Source organism: Pogonomyrmex barbatus, unplaced genomic scaffold, assembly GCF_055798465.1.
Source record: "Pogonomyrmex barbatus isolate J1 unplaced genomic scaffold, ASM5579846v1 scaffold21, whole genome shotgun sequence".
In the NCBI taxonomy this organism is placed as follows: Eukaryota; Metazoa; Arthropoda; class Insecta; order Hymenoptera; family Formicidae; genus Pogonomyrmex; species Pogonomyrmex barbatus.
In genome coordinates this window covers 231,370-248,387 of record NW_028297118.1, presented here as the reverse complement: position 1 = coordinate 248,387, position 17,018 = coordinate 231,370, and the positions used below count along the sequence as shown (strand labels likewise).

General features: G+C 32.0%; 1 protein-coding gene across 1 annotated transcript; it reads right to left on the bottom strand.

Moving 5' to 3' along the window:
* Positions 1–443: 443 nt before the first annotated feature.
* Positions 444–2,001, bottom strand: LOC148936449 (uncharacterized). The gene is made up of 3 exons (XM_089078084.1): positions 1,438–2,001; positions 1,318–1,359; positions 444–1,207 (listed from the first exon to the last, which is right to left on the bottom strand). The coding sequence occupies exons 1-3, from the start codon at positions 1,526–1,528 to the stop codon at positions 921–923; spliced, it is 420 nt and encodes a 139-aa protein (XP_088934210.1). The 5' UTR covers positions 1,529–2,001; the 3' UTR covers positions 444–920.
* Between the last annotated feature and the right edge of the window lie 15,017 nt (positions 2,002–17,018).

Below are 17,018 nucleotides of genomic sequence, written 5' to 3'. Positions count from 1 at the left end.
CCTCCTCCTCCTCCTCCTCCTCCTCCTCCTCCTCCTCCTCCTCCTCCTCCTCCTCCTCCTCCTCCTCCTCCTCCTCCTCCTCCTCCTCCTCCTCCTCCTCCTCCTCCTCCTCCTCCTCCTCCTCCTCCTCCTCCTCCTCCTCCTCCTCCTCCTCCTCCTCCTCCTCCTCCTCCTCCTCCTCCTCCTCCTCCTCCTCCTCCTCCTCCTCCTCCTCCTCCTCCTCCTCCTCCTCCTCCTCCTCCTCCTCCTCCTCCTCCTCCTCCTCCTCCTCCTCCTCCTCCTCCTCCTCCTCCTCCTCCTCCTCCTCCTCCTCCTCCTCCTCCTCCTCCTCCTCCTCCTCCTCCTCCTCCTCCTCCTCCTCCTCCTCCTCCTCCTCCTCCTCCTCCTCCTCCTCCTCCTCCTCCTCCTCCTCCTCCTCCTCCTCCTCCTCCTCCTCCTCCTCCTCCTCCTCCTCCTCCTCCTCCTCCTCCTCCTCCTCCTCCTCCTCCTCCTCCTCCTCCTCTTCCTCCTCCTCCTCCTCCTCCTCCTCCTCCTCCTCCTCCTCCTCCTCCTCCTCCTCCTCCTCCTCCTCCTCCTCCTCCTCTTCCTCTTCTCTTTCTTCGCCTGCTGTTTCCTGCTCCTCTTCCACCTCCCCCTCCTCCAAATTTTCTTGAGCAGCAAGTCCTCCCCCACACTGCGGCTCTTCGATGTTCGCTTCTGTACAAAAGTTACAAAAATTAGAATTTTGTAGAAAATACTTTAAGTTTGCTTAGAATATTAGAATATGTTCGTATTTAATTTGATAAACATACATGTTTTTCTGAGTAACGTCTTTTATCGTCGGTTCCTTCTCACGTAGAGAATAGGACTGGGAGGTATTCCTATTAAAAATTCAATAATTTAAAATTAAATACGAACATAAATCGAGAAATTAATAGAAATTAAAAAAAGGAATATATACCGGGCGGTGTTTCTCTAATTTCTTCTTCGCTTTGTTCAAATTCTTCCTCACGTTCCTCCATCTCCTCTTCCTCCTCCTCCTCCTCTTCCTCCTCGTCCTCCCTCTCCTCTTCCTCTTCTTCTTCCTGCTCTTCTTCCTGCTCTTCTTCTTCCCGTTCTTCTTCTTCTTCCTGCTCTTCTTCTTCTTCCTGCACTTCTTCTTCTTCCCCTTCTTCCTCGCTCCAGATTCTCTCCTCCGGGTTTACAGGGGAGTACATATGATCGTATTCTAAGAAAAATATAACGTAAATTTTTATTTTTGATATTAATATTATGTCCTTTGATTAATAAAAATATTATGTACTTTAATTAATTAATATTTTTTCTCTAACAACTTACCAGGTGAAAACACACGTCGATCGGGAGTACTTACAGCCGTATCTAAAAACAGAGTTGTATTAAGATTTTCTACCTTTTATCATTTGTTTTAGAGATTATTTATTTAAAATGTAAACCTACCAGATGATAATTGAATAATTTCCGGAGGCGCCTCTTCCTCCTCCTCCTCCAATTCCTGTGTGGGTAAAATACGAGCCCTTCCTAAAAACATTTAATATTTTAATCTTAGAAAATGATAAAAATTACATATTAACATTCTTCCTGGCTAGTTTTTAGCGAAATTACTTACGTGCTGGTCCTGCTTCTGGCTCGTCCTCCGCGCGTCGTCTTCGAATCTGGGTGAGCGGATATATTATCGCCGTGGCTTTTTGACGCGCATTTCTTACTACAATTTATTATTAAAAATTAGCTAAATCGCTAGTTCGATATATGAGTTACTTTTATAAAAATAATAGAGTCACTTACCATTACAGAGGTGAGAGAGGAGATTTTGAATGTGACCACCCACATCCTCCTCCTCGTGTCCAACCGCACGTCGCGTTTCAATTACTTCTCCGGCAATCCGGAGTAAACGCTCGTCGCCAGCTAAGTAACCCAGTTGATATAGCACCCCCAATATCGTATCCGAACATTCGCACGAAAAACGTGTAAAAAGTAAATAATTATCATCAAGCGAAACGTTGGATATTTTAAATAAAAATTTATCCGCATTTATACGGATATCCAACTTCGATGCTAACTTTATGATTTTTTTAATAATTACACTACCCATTTTTCGCGTAAAATATCACGAACACAAACTTTTAAATACCGCACGACGAAACCGTAGTAGAAACACAGAAGAGTTCAACTCGGAAATAGATTTCCAATAGCGCTAGACGCACTATTTATAGGGAAAATCTTTTCCAAAAGTGATTTATAAAAAATTATAGAATTATCTCGTAGTTTCGAGGAGAACGTGAGAGTGAAAATGCTATTTCGGCCTAAGTAATAAATTATTTTTTCTCGAAAAATTTATATTACTTGCAGCTTGATCCTTTTTCGATTTCACTTTTTTTTTGTTTACTAATGGCGTATAAACGGCGCCAGATATATAGCACGTCCAAATAAATAGTTATTTAAATTTTTCGGAAGGAAAGTTCTCGCTTCTTCAAACATTTAACAAATTAAACATTAACAAATTTTAAACATTTATAAAATATTTCTTACTCGTACTTCTATTGTATATTTCGATACTTTCTTCTTCTTCTTGAAATAGTTTCTGCATTTTATGCGATGATTTTACGATGATTTTACGATTTTTAAATTTTCTCATCTAATACCCTGACACGTTCGAACATGATCAAACCTGTAATATTCGCTTTATTCGAGAAAATTCTTTCCTTGAAAAAGAGCAACGTAAAATTATAGTTTATTCGAATGTTCAATAATTTATTTATTTAAAATTTTTCTCATCTAACATCGAAGATTCGCGTGTGTTCGAACACATGATCGAATCTGTAATAATTCTGTTATTCGGGGGTTATTAAATTTTTCCTTGAAAAAAAGCAGAGACAAAGCGAAAATACGCGCTTCTTCTAGAATCTTCTAGAATCGGTTTAACTGTATATTATTTATAAATCGTACTTTTTTATTTATTTCAAAGGAGGGGATGATGCGATATAGGTAGGTAATATACCGCTACACTGCTTCACACGAGTAACGACATTCGAAGCGTCTACTTCGAAAATATCCCTCCGAGTTTTCGTTTGTTAAAAGTGGGCATTTTGTTCAAAATTCTCTCATCGAGTAATATGGCTGGACAACAAGAAGCTGCGAATCCCACTAAATTAGAAAATATTCGCAAGATATTTAAGAACTGTGTGCAAAATGTGGAACAAAATTTGCTGCTTTCTACGACGTATCCTCTCAATACCTCTCATACGAAGAAATTACACGTGGGATTACAATTATCTAAAGAAAAGATCTTCGAGCCTGTCGTTAAATTGAGTGGTAATTCTGCAGAAGGAATCAGCTTTGATGCGGACGCGTGGCAGCAATTTCAAGGCAGTATTCGGTACATGAGCGCATACTTTAACGGAAGCTGCAAAAGCAAAGTAAATCCCATCGCATTTGCAAACATATTCATCAACTTCACCTCTGTCTACGGTGCTAAAGCTGTATTGGTGACGTATAAGGAAAATGAAAATTTTCCTAAAGAAAACAATACCGGAAATACGCAAGCAGACTCGAAAACGTCGGAACAACCTCCGTCGAAAAAAAGGAAAACTTATTCCGTTGCAGTTGTAATGCAACAAGCTACTTTTCAAGGGATGGAGAATATCATCAAATGTGTCGATGCTCGTATAAACCATCTAGCATCCGTCATCGATACTGTTAACAAGTGTGCTCGTTATTTGATCAAGGAGGTAGAACTATGTCTACCTAACAATTACATCGACGCCGATATCATCAAACTCACCATCCGAGGCAACCAAAAGGATATCGAACTTGCTGTGAGAACGCAAATAAATAATTTACCATTTTTGGATACATATTTTGATATTGTATTTTTAGAATTAATTACATTAAAATTTAATGAAATTACTACTATAATTTTATTGAATCGTGAATTATAATTTTTGTATAATATTCGTATATTTAATTTTGTAACAAGAAGAATAACTCTGTAACAAAACATATTCATATATGCGAAAAATAAATTCGACTTATACTTGGTAACATAAATTCAAATTTACGTCGTTTCTTTATCTCTCCCTTTATCCTAAATTTTTCACAACTCTTCCTTTTTGAAAGTCATTTACACGGGCGCGAGCGTGTTTTTCTATTGTCTTCTAGTACCTCTATGCTTTCCTGACCCATACGTTTCTCTCTCTCTCTCCCTTCAGTAAGCCTGCATAGTTATCGGCACATCAAAAGAAAATTTTTTCAGCCCGCGTGTTTGTGGATAGCATAAAATCCTCGTATAACTCTAAGTTCGTCGTCGTCGTCGTCATCAGAAACCTTTAGTCTGAACCTGTCCGTTCCTGTTTTCCTCCAGCCAAATATCGTACGAGCTGGTAAATAATAGTTATTACACACCGAAAATCGCATGTCTTCAAAACCTATATCCACTCGTAATCTATATTGCCCCCATACAAAAAATTCACCGCCTATGAGACGCCTAGAAATCTTCCGCCCTAAGAAAAACGTGATTCTTCATATCCCGTATACAACCAATAAAATTCCAGAAAAAATCGGTTTTCTTCTCTTCGCTCCATCCCACGCGAACAAAAAATCGCATTCCATTCTCGACAAGTATATTCCTCTTACAGACATATTTCTTTTCGCAGTCGCCATTTTGTTTTCGGACTCCGATCGGTCCCAGACGCTTTCTCACCCTTCCCCTACCTCGTCTAGCATTTCGACAACCAATCGCACACATGGGGCACTATGGGTAGAGCCAATCACGCGTCTGGCAGCTACGGAGCCAACCAATCAGAACGCTCCCACTAATTACCTAATTATCATCTCCGATCCCCACCGACCAATCAGAACGCTCCATTTCCACGCGACTGCCAATTTTCAGCCACGCCCCTGGCGCCAGTGGGAAGGTGGTGGGGGTTTGTTTTGACGCGCCATAGTGCTCCACTTACTACTGACGTCATTGTCTCGCGCCGACTCACGAACTTTTCCGTCTCGTTGCTTAACCGTGAGGAATAATAGCTAGACGCGATCGCGCTAATGCTAAGAATTAGATTCCCTGCTGCTCAATCACACATTTATTCTAGTGATCAGGGATTCGTACGTTAATACTCCTTAACTCTTCCGAACCGTTGCTGGTGATTTGCCGCTCGATTGCTGGCAGCGTCGCCGAGAGGCGAGCGTATTCCCGCCTTTGTCCGGTGCCACGTGGTGATTTGCTTGGCAATATCGCCACCTGTGACGTGACAGTACTTTCGTACGAGAAAATAATTCATGAGTTCCACATATTCTAATGTTTTCGCCGTCATTAATCCTGAAATTCCTGCATCAATTACTACAATTTTTGTCCTTCCTGTTTTTCTGGTGTATGCATCAGTTTTTATTTGCAGTTTTTTATTTGTTTTATCAGAGTTGTTATTAGTCAATCTAAACGTCCGGAAACTACATCCTATATATCATCCGAAGTAATTGATCTATTAAATTGTAAATGAAGATATCTTTTGTTATACATATCTTTTGTTATATTTTATTATTCTAGTTCATGGAATATTATAAAAATTCTATTAATGCAAAGAAATTACGCTATTTATTGTGAAAATATTTTTAGAGCAATAGTATAAAATAGATAATAAATAAATAATAAATATAAATAATACACTTAGTAATAAATAAATACACTTAGTCAATAAATAATAATAAATATTTTTTTTCTTGCAAATATAAAGAACGCTAAAGAACATATTTCATATCAGTTATATTTTTTCTATTTTATATCAATTTACAAAATTAAAATTTATATCACAATGTATAATGTTTATACAAATGTTTACATAATAAGTGTGGTGATTGCCCCTGTCTTAAATATATTCACCGATTGCAAATATTGTAAAATGGAAACTTATTTCAAGTTTTCCATGATTTGTTCATTATAAAAATAATTGTAGAAGATGTAGTTAGAGATACAAGTTTTTTGCGTAAGAGCAAACATGAAATTAGTATAAATATGATTGCACAAGCATGAGTGCAAAATTTGGAACTAATATATTTAAAAATAATAGTAAAATAGCCATAAATAAAAAAGTTTATTTCTATTAGATTAAGAAAGAAAAAAGAAAAAAATTTTAGGCAAGACAAAATATATGTGATTCAGGAATAAATAAACTGGAATATAACATAATATAACAATATGAGTTCGTACGAAAACAACAACTATAAGCGAAAATAATTATCAATAATTATCCACGATAAATTATGTATTGTGATATACAGAGATGAAGATGTATTGTTTAAATTATAAATTGTTTTAAACTAAATTTTGCTTAATGTACTCCCTTTTTTTATTCAATTTTACAAAACTAGAAAAATGTAGAATTAATAAAAAATATATATTGATATTTGTAATACATAATTTTAATAAAAATTTGTAACATATAATTTTAATTAAAAAAATTAAAAACGTCATAAAAGGTTTATTAAAAAATCATTTTTTAATTATTTTTTTAAAGAATATATGATTGCGTTAAAATTAATATTGATCAACATTATCAACTATTTTTATTATATTTATCATTTTATCACATTTATCATATTTATTACATTATTGATTTTAAGTTTTAAATAACACTTTAATTAATATTATTTATCTTTCAAAGTTGTCTAGTCTATTCGTTTTGGTACGATTGACATCATATACAGTAGAATAATTGAGCAATCAAACGAACTCGCTGACGATGAGCGAAGTTTAATCGTAATTTTACGAAACGTCTCGTTCGAAGATGATAACAAGTAGTATTATTTTACAAGTAGTAGTGCTTAGTTTCATAACGAGTAAAAATTTAGAAAGGAAGAAAGTTCCTGTATTTTTATCTCCCCTTGATGTAACCCTTCCGGTTTCATATCGTTTCAGAATCTGTCGAGACTCTTATATCTATGGATATTATCTTATAGCTATGGATCGGAGCAAAAAAAGAAAAAAAAAGAAAGAAATAATTACTTGGGTATATCATCTTCGAAAAAAAAGAAAGAAATAATTACTTGGGTATCATCTTGGGTATATCACTTCGCTCGCCCTCAGCAAACTCGTTTTATCGCTCAAATATATTACTTGTCTCGATGATTACAGATAAATGTTCAAAGCTTCTCAAACTCTTGAGCTTTTAATTTTTTGTGCAAAAATTAAATAAATATTTTTATTATTATATTTGTATAATTATATATATTATATATTTATATATTTACTTTAATATACAAAAAAAAGTAAACTTACTTATCTAATTAATTTAGCCAATACTATATTGTAAAAGTATCCTTACACGGCTGTATTGTTCTATTATAGATTTTTGTAAACATCGGTTTATTGTTCGACTAGCCCGCTGTTTTCCTTATTAATATCGATACCTTTTCTAAAGTTTTTTCTGCTGCTGACACTGTAATATCTCTACATCTATGAAGCTGGCACTCTCATCATTAAAAAAAAATTCGGATCCATGGCCATAATATAGTGCTAATTTATTGCTGTAGTCCCGAATTTATTGCTCCTACCAATTTGCAGGAAATTTAAAAATGGGAGTGCTGGTTTCCCGGGACTACTTCAGAAAATAAAAAATTGAACATTAAAAACAAAAAATAAATACATTAAATTTTTTTGCTAATTAATGGCTCGAAAGATATATCACTTTCGAATTTATTGCTCGTTTAACAAAAATATATGATGCTGTTACTTTAAGTACAAGAATAAAGTATATTGAACGAATTAGTTGCTGCTCTTATTTGTGCCCAAAAATATTTCTAGAATTAATTGCTCGCAAATATACCACTTTCGAATTTATTGCTCATTGTTTAACAAAAAGATGTGGGAGTGCTGGCTTGACGTACAAGTACATTGAACGAATATGTTATTTCGTCTTTTATATGAAGTTCATGAAACATTTATTGAATCAGCAAAATTTATTTGAGAAACTCCTTTAATATATGTATATTTTTCAATTAAATATAAAATTTACATCAACTCTATCAATTTATGTCGCAATTATGTGCATATATTCATCTAATTACATTATATCATAAATTGTCGTATGATATAAAAAATATAATCATACATCTTCAACATTTAATCCCCTCACAAAATATTTTGAAGAAAATATAAAGCAAAATATTTTGTAATTTTTTTACTTATGATGACAGCTACGTATTATATACATATAAAAGATACATAAGCAATTAAAATATACGCTTTTCGAGCTTACTTCGAACTATCTCCACAAAATGACCAAATCAAGAAATATAATAGGAGAAAGCAGTAACAATTAATAACAAGTTTTCTACTTAGCCTTTTTAAATGCAATAATGAGTACCATATTTTTAAGCTGTATCTTTTTTTTATTAATTTTCTATTTGTTCTTGAATTTCTAGTAAATAAAATATTAGTAATCTGCTATTATCTATATCTGTAGGTTTATTCTGCTGACAGCTTGTCGATATGAACTGATTGACATGAACACATTGTTGATAGAAACTAAGCAGATTCTATTGACATAACTGACGCTAGATTGTCAGCAGAAATAAAGTAGAATCTGCTTTGGCGATGGACTGTCGATATAAACTGAACAAAACCTATTGATATGATCTGCCGACAGATGGAAAGCAAAAATCAAATGAATTTTGTTGCTTCATAAATATTTAGATTAAAACATTACTATTATCAAAAAACTTGATAAATAAGGTTTCTACTACTTTTTTTATTTTTTTATTTAAAAAAAATAATTTTTAATTTTATTAATAGAAAAATTAATATCAGGAGACACGGTAGTGTCTCGGATGTCAAGTCAAGATCAACCGAGAACACTGCCGTGTGACTTTACACAAGTCGTCGAGGTTCGAGCATCTGAAGTTATCGAATCTCAATAATGGCTATGATCAAGTTCTAAGTAGGCTTGATCGATAGCTTGAGACTTGCATAATAAAAGTATTTTTATTTTTCTGCTACGTGCCCTACAAGTAGAGATATTGCTACACAAAGTCCGATTTGAAAATTTTTACTTTAAGAAACGTCATTATCGTCGCCTTTGTACGGCTGCAACGTCTGTCACGAGATGTCATTATTAATCTTATCGACCCAGCGGATTATCAGACTGATAAGTCAGGGTTATGTCAGGGATATGTCAGGATATTGTAGAATCTAGCGAATCAATGTTCGCTGGGTCCTGCAGTAACCCTGATTTATCGGCCTGATTTATCCGCTGGATCGATAAAATTGATTGATGTAAACACGGTAGTGTTTTTAGTTAGATCTCTCGGGTATCAATATAATAATAAATACGCGTATATTAAAATTAAAAAGGAAACATTAGCAGTAATAAATTGCATACTACTATTATTCTTTTTCTGCACGTCCGAGTGGTAGCCAACGATGTTGACGTTCGCGGCGAGTTTGACAATTTGTAATAATTTCGGAGTGTAACTCATGTTTGTGTCTATACTTTGCAGGTAAGTTCTATTTTTCATTTTATCAGAGAATAAAGATATTATTCTTTTATTCAATCTTATCTATATACTCTTATTATGTCACTCTAGAAAAATCAGTTCCAAATCGAATAAAAATGAAAATTTGTCAATTAAAAAAAATAACATATCTAGAGAACTACATATATTATAATTTTAAATCATATTTCTAATCAACTATTTATTATTAGACAATTACATACATATATATATATATATATATTATTGCAAAATTTACAAAGAATTTAAAGATTGATATTTGATAATTTCCAACTTATATTGATCTTAAACTATTTAATAACAATATATATGTGTATATATATACACATTGTTTGATCGGATTGCATGGATGATTATTTAAGTTTATTATTTCTTCCAATATATATAGAATATATGAAATAATAAGATTACATGTTTATTTATTAAGTATATATATATATATATATATATATATATATATATATATATACACACACTATAAAATTACCTTTTTTTTAAAAAAAGGTAAAAAAAGGATGTCAAGTATAGTGGAATACTTTAAAATGTCTGATATCACTGTAAAATTACTTTTTTTTAAAAAAAAGATAAAAAAAAGGGTGTCAAGTATAGTGGATATTGCCACCTCAAATGATTGTGTAAAATTTATATAAAAGATTTGATATCAATAATTGGCGCCAAGTTATAGTCTTACAAACATGAAACTACAAGTCCATTTTAGTCAAATTATATATTTCAATCGTATAAAAGATTTGATAAACCACTGTTTTAAAAAAATAAAATTCAAGTAGTAGTTTTTCTAATTTAAAAATAATAAAAAAAATTATATGTATATCTTTCTATCCATTAAAAACTTCTTTTTCTAACCCAAGTGGTAGTAATTATTTAGCTTTAAAATATTATTATATCACAAAATTGCTTTACTCAACTTACGTTTTTATCACAAAGAATTATAAAGTAACAGTATAAAATAAATTATAAAATTTTATTTAAATAAACAAAAATTTTTTATGTAAAAACACTTGGCGCTGTTTAGATCAAATGAAAATGCAAAACTAATGATGAGATTATTTGAATATTAAAAATAAAGGCAAAATTTATTATTTAATATGATTAAATTATAATTACACACACACACACACACACACACACACACACACACACACACACACACACACACACACACGCGCGCACGCACACACACACACACACACACACACACACACATCTTATTCATGTTCTTTTTAGAGGTATGAGCAGCGCCAAGTGTTTTTACATAAAAATTTTTTTTATTTAAATAAAATTTTATCATTTATTTTATACTGTTACTTTATAATTCTTTGTAATAAAAACGTAAATTGAGTAAAGCAATTTGGTGATATAACAATATTTTAAAGCTAAATAATTACTACCACTTGGGTTAGAAAAAGAAGTTTTTAATGGATAAAAAGATATACATATAATTTGGTTTTTATTATTTTTAAATTAATGAAACTACTACTTGAGTTTTATTTTTTTTAAACAGTGGTTTATCAAATCTTTTATACGATTGAAATATATAATTTAACTAAAATGGACTTGTAGTTTCATGTTTGTAAGACTATATATAATATGTTTCATGTTTGTAAGACTATATATAATGTAAGACTTTATAACTTGGCGCCAATTATTGATATCAAATCTTTTATATAAATTTTACACAATCATTTGAGTTGGCAATATCCACTATATTTGACATCTTTTTTTTACCTTTTTTTAAAAAAAAGTAATTTTATAGTTTATATATACAAGATGCATAAAAAATTTGAATATAATATCAAATATCAAATATCTATAAATAATGCAATTTTAAAAAAAGTTTCGAACACCAGTCATAAGGGAGCCATGATTATGATATTAATTCTTTCTCAAATAGCGAGAATTTTTATGAATTTTTATGATTTTTATGAATTTTTTAAATTGGTATATTTTTTCTGATTTTTTAATATAATTCTTCTTATTTTAAATATAAAAGTGTTAAAGTACCAATGTGAAAACTCAATAGTTTACAAGATATTTTATGACAAGAGATATAAAATATCTCATGAATTATTCATTTTTTGATAGTCGTATCTTAATATTTTTGTTAATAGAATAATGAGATAAATTAATTAGTATAAAGAAAGTATTATCTTAAAAGTATTATCTTAAAAAGTATTGTTTTAAAAAAAATTATGCAATTTGCATTACCTTTTTAAAAAACTTTTTTATATTCTTCTTTCTTTCTCTGTATTACTCAATTATACAAAATATCCTCAAATATTTCTGTCTCTGTTGTCATCTTCTATTACGAAAAAATATAAACATGCTGCATGAAGAATTGAGCATATAGATGAGTATGAATGCATATAAAAACGTAACTTCTCAAAAATAATTTTAAAAAATAATTTTATTACATATAGTCGAATTTGCATTAACATAATCGTTCATTTAAAAATAAATTTTTAAAAATAAATTTTTTAAATTTTGAGGAAAGTGATATGTTAAAAAAATAAAAAATTTTAAAGTTTTTATTATTATTATTATAGTGTACTCTTGAAACAATTCAATTTTTGCTTAAATAATTTTTTATGATTTGAATGATATTTATTTTAAAAGAAAATAACCGAGTTTTGTTTAAAGGAATGTTATATTCCCTAAAAGTGTGTATGAGTATGAATTACTTTGGCCTAGAATATAATATATGAAAAGCTAATCAAAATAAGATAGCATCTTAGAAAACTTTAACTCTTTTCATGACAAATTACAATTTATCATGGAGATTAGTGCAAATCAATGCATTAGTTTTCTCAATGTCCTATTGATTGATGTTGAGGAAAGAATAATCTTTAATCTTTACAAAAAATCCACTAATTCTAGAAAATATTTGGATTTTTTCTTGTAACATCTATTAAACATAAAAAGAGCATCATGATAGATTTGTTTGACAAAATGTTATTATTTTACCCCCGGTTTCATGCAAAAAACTTATAAAAGATCATCAACATTTTATTAAATAATAGTTATCCTTTTGAATTTATTTTTTCAACTATCAAAAATCGCACTAAACATCTGTCTCGAAGGACTTCTGATGAATGTAGAGACTTTAGTACATCTGCTTGCAAACCATTCTTCACAGTATCCTACGTGAAGAATGTGTCATATAAATTTAGAAACATAACATAAAAAACACAACTTTAAGTTAGCATTTCAGTAACAAATTTTCTTAACAAATACATAACAACAAACAAAGATCCGTTATTGAGCTGTGATGTTGTGTATAAGATCAGTTGCAAAAACTGTGTATAAGATCAGTTGCAAAAACTGTGAAGCCTTTGTGAGGCCAAATAAAAAGACAATTAAAAAGGATCAAGGATCAAGAAATACTGCGTCGACATAAAAAAATTTAGATGTTCTCCTTTTGTAATCTCCAGCCACAGGTTAAAAAAGAATCATGACTTTAACTGACGGGACAGAATGTTGAAATCCTTGAAATCCCTCATTATTGAATAAAAGAATTATATCTGTAATAATACATATAAAAAGACAACAATAAAGATTAAAGCAAAACGGATCTTTTGTAGTAATTATTTTTGTAGTAACTATTTTTTTGTCAATCATCAAACCTGTTTTCCACATTTATTTTCCTATAATTTTTTCCTTCTCCCTCTCTCTCCTCTTACATCCCCACCTCCTGCACGTTTTTCTCACATCCATTTATTCTCTATATTCTATATACTCGGTTGTTCTTTCTTATATCGTTATTTCGTTTAACAGTGACCACTGTTGCAAGTGTTTGCGGTCTAAATGTTCATCTTCTCTCTGGTCAGTGTGAAATTACAGGTACTACAATTTTTTCCTTTTTATTAAAATGACCATTTGTATTAAATTTATGACATTAATTTATACAAAGATTTATATTAAACAATAACATTTTGTTTCAATTTGTCTTGTTTATTGTATTTTAATGAGATTAAAATAACGATTAAGATTTATTAATAACTTTTTCGGAATGATCATATCAATTTTTACCATGGACATCATCATCTATGTGACGGACAGCGCAGTTGTATCTTTGACACATACGTCTATTTGAAATGTCGAATTTTGTATGCATTAAAAATTCTAACACAATGTCATTAAAAAAAAAACACTTTTGTATTTGTGAAATCTGACAATCAAACTTTTAATTTTAATTTTATTTATATTTATTTTATTTTATATATTTAAATACCGCCATGTTGTTTTTTTTATGATTCCATAATATCACGTACGCAATATCGAAGATGACCTAAGGTCAAAACATCTATTACATACTTGTCTATTATATTTATATTTATATTAATATATTTTTTTATTTGTTATATGTTTTACGTATTAAATATCGTTCGCACTTAGATCTTTAACTTCTATGCTCCTTATTGTTATATTTGTTTTTTAAATAATTGTTAATTTATAAATCCGCAATATATCTTCTTCATTCAAAGAGACCCAACGTTACGCACAACGTTCACAATTGTTAAACATGCGGCAAGATGTTTAAATATGATCTAAAAAATAGAGATGTGCATTAGAAACAAAATTCTATCATTTGTAGACCACACATCCAAACATTTTGCCGTGCGTACTGTGCACGCATATAACAGTAGACAATCATATTTTGTTATGTGCTTGTATTTACTGAATGTGCTGTATTTGCTAAATCAGATGGATATGCATTTATTAAATAATTTTTATTAAATAATAATTTATTATAACTAATAAATAATAAAAGTGGTACAGGACTTTTCTGCTCCGCTTAACTGTTCTATTTGTATATAAATAATATATAATTATGAGATATTCTGTATATAGCTAATTTGCCTAATCAAATATCAATAAAGTAATATATTATCGCAGAAATTAAAAATATTGATACAAAGTGCTCATGTCGATAGTATTGTAGCGATACTAATTTAAATTTGTTTTTTAGATAAACTTCTCTCTTATACGGTTTCTATATTTCCTCTTTTCCTTTTCGTGTTAGAAAAAAAAGAACGATACTAACATTTTAATTGAAAGAGAAAATCAAGTTTATCACCAACTTTTTTTGAAGTTTTTATGAAATTATATGCTTAAGCTGTTGTCTCACGTAAACAGTATTGCATAAGTAAAACGATTGGACATTACATATATACAGAAAAACGAAGGTAAATGTTTATTGCTTAATTTCTCATGAATTCATCTCTATGTAGGTCAATTCTCTTCTGTTCGTCGTTCTGTTAAGTCGTTTTGATCAGTGCACAATTTTACAATTTTACAATTTTTATAATAACTTGTTATAAAAAGGAATGATTAAAAAAAAACATTGTTAAGCTCAATACAAAAATCTTTTTATTAATTCAGTGATAATATTACTCTTTGACGTTATTGGAAAAAATGGTTTTTTTTTTAAGTATCTATATCTATATTTTAAAATTAATATTACAATTGTTATAAATGTTTATTGATTTGCAGTAATAAAGGAATAAAACGTAATTGTTGCGTTCTAAAGTCACATTATGTTGCTACGATAATTTGCAATTATTTTCTACATCTGTATAAACGTTATCACATTATTTAACGTCTCTGCACATAGTCACAAATTTAGTGATACTCGTATTCATACCCTCCCAGCTTATGCCATTGCTTCAGTAGCTGACCTTATTGACTCGACGATATGTGGGAAGGAATTGCAGAAGTTTCGAAATGCTGTCGATCAACGAATATTATGGAGCTTGAAAGCCCCATAATATAAGCCCCTTAAATAAGGTTTATAATCATTTTTAATTGTACGTTTGATAACGCACTACTATTTTAAATCGGAAAGCATATTTTGAAGAACAATCATTTATGTTTCCATAGTGCATAAATTAATTGTTATATTGTAGAGATTTAATTATATTTCAATTAAGCTTAATTCTCCACAAATGTAATGCAATTATTATTTAATATAAATAACAAATAAAAAACGATTTGAGAGTTCTAATTGAGAGCTTTAATTATTGATATAAATAAGACATAATGTAAGATATGTTACTATCAGTTTATATTATAGTTATGTAATTTTATATTATACTCTATAATCGTAGTTAAGCTACATAAATTACTTTTTTATTTATCTTATATAAAAAAATAATAAAATATTCCGGGTGTTGTATGTCATATAGCAATTGTGGAGCCCAGGTTGAGAAGCTATGTCGTTGCTATATATAATAAAATGTCTGTAAACTTCTGCCTTTCCTTTTATGAGCAGATTCTTTGGAATATTCTAAGACAAAAGTCTGTCAAGGCTAACAGTTTTTAAAATATTAAAAATTGAAGTTCACAAATAGAAAATCATTTTGCGCGCTCAGGCATAGATATAACAAGCTATTAAAAATGAAGTCTCTTTAACGACATCAAGATTCTTAAATATATTCTTATTAAGGAGAGAGCTTCATGTATACTTATAACGACACCCGACTCACCCCCCCTCAATTATTAACAATTATTAACAATGTTAAAAGTCCCCGACCGATCAACCGTCGGGGCGCCGACACGGCGATCCTTCCGCGATCCCACCGTCGCGAAAAGCCCGTCGAACAGCGGACGCGGCAAACCGGTGATCACGCGGCTTCATGTGCGCGCCGCGTGAAACAATAGACACACGGTAAGGCCACCGCCACCGGCCCCGCTACCGACCGCGCCACCGAACATCCTCGCGGAATTCCCGAGCGCGTTCGGCGAATTGTCGCGGGGATTCCGACAAAAGACATCCCCCGGAATTACCCCGACCCGAGTCCGGCCGACCCGTTCCCGACGACTCCCGACCGATGGCCGGCTCGGGTATATTAAGCGATTCCGGGAGATAAACGAGACCTATCTCCGGCGAGACAGTAACCAGTCTGATACTGCTCTCGATATTCCTACTCATCTCCAGAAAAAGCGATCTAGGGTGCTACCTATCGTGCCAGGAGCTTCTGGCCGATCGCTCTTCTAAATCCACCAGCGCACAAGGATTCACAGGTTGAGGAGCTTCTCAACCTGGGCTCCACAAAGAAAGTCCTTGTGCACATATTCCTCTGACGATCGAGAAGCAGGGAGCTTCCTGCATTCGAGCCGTCATAGCCTTACACACAGCTGATCCGTCATAGCACTACACACAGCTGATCCGTCAAAACAAGACGGCCGAAATCCCCGCGCACCGTCGCGCCCGCGCCGCGCCTATCGAGGAACGCGCCGGAATTCGGAGAACCGACCGCAAGCAAACGATTATATATAATACTTAGAAACCGCGCGTCTTTTCACCGTACCAACGGCGAAATATCTGTAAATACTGTACATATAAAAACAGTCAGCCGGCATTGTAAATATAAACCTAGATATATAAAGAGACACGATATTTTATTTCTCGTACCGAATCCTGACCAAAACCGATCGACGCTATCCTGCAAAACCGATCGACGCGGAGATAGAGACGTTTTATGGCGCCCGAACAGGGA

What these genes read in the sequence shown, in the direction of transcription:
- LOC148936449 (XM_089078084.1), bottom strand. Translation starts at nt 1,528, where the DNA reads ATGTTTTTAGGAAGGGCTCGTATTTTACCCACACAGGAATTGGAGGAG. An exon ending in AATTATTCAATTATCATCTG is followed by an intron (nt 1,360 to 1,437) that starts GTAGGTTTACAT and finishes CTCTGTTTTTAG; the next exon opens with ATACGGCTGTAAGTACTCCC. An exon ending in TCGACGTGTGTTTTCACCTG is followed by an intron (nt 1,208 to 1,317) that starts GTAAGTTGTTAG and finishes TATTTTTCTTAG; the next exon opens with AATACGATCATATGTACTCC.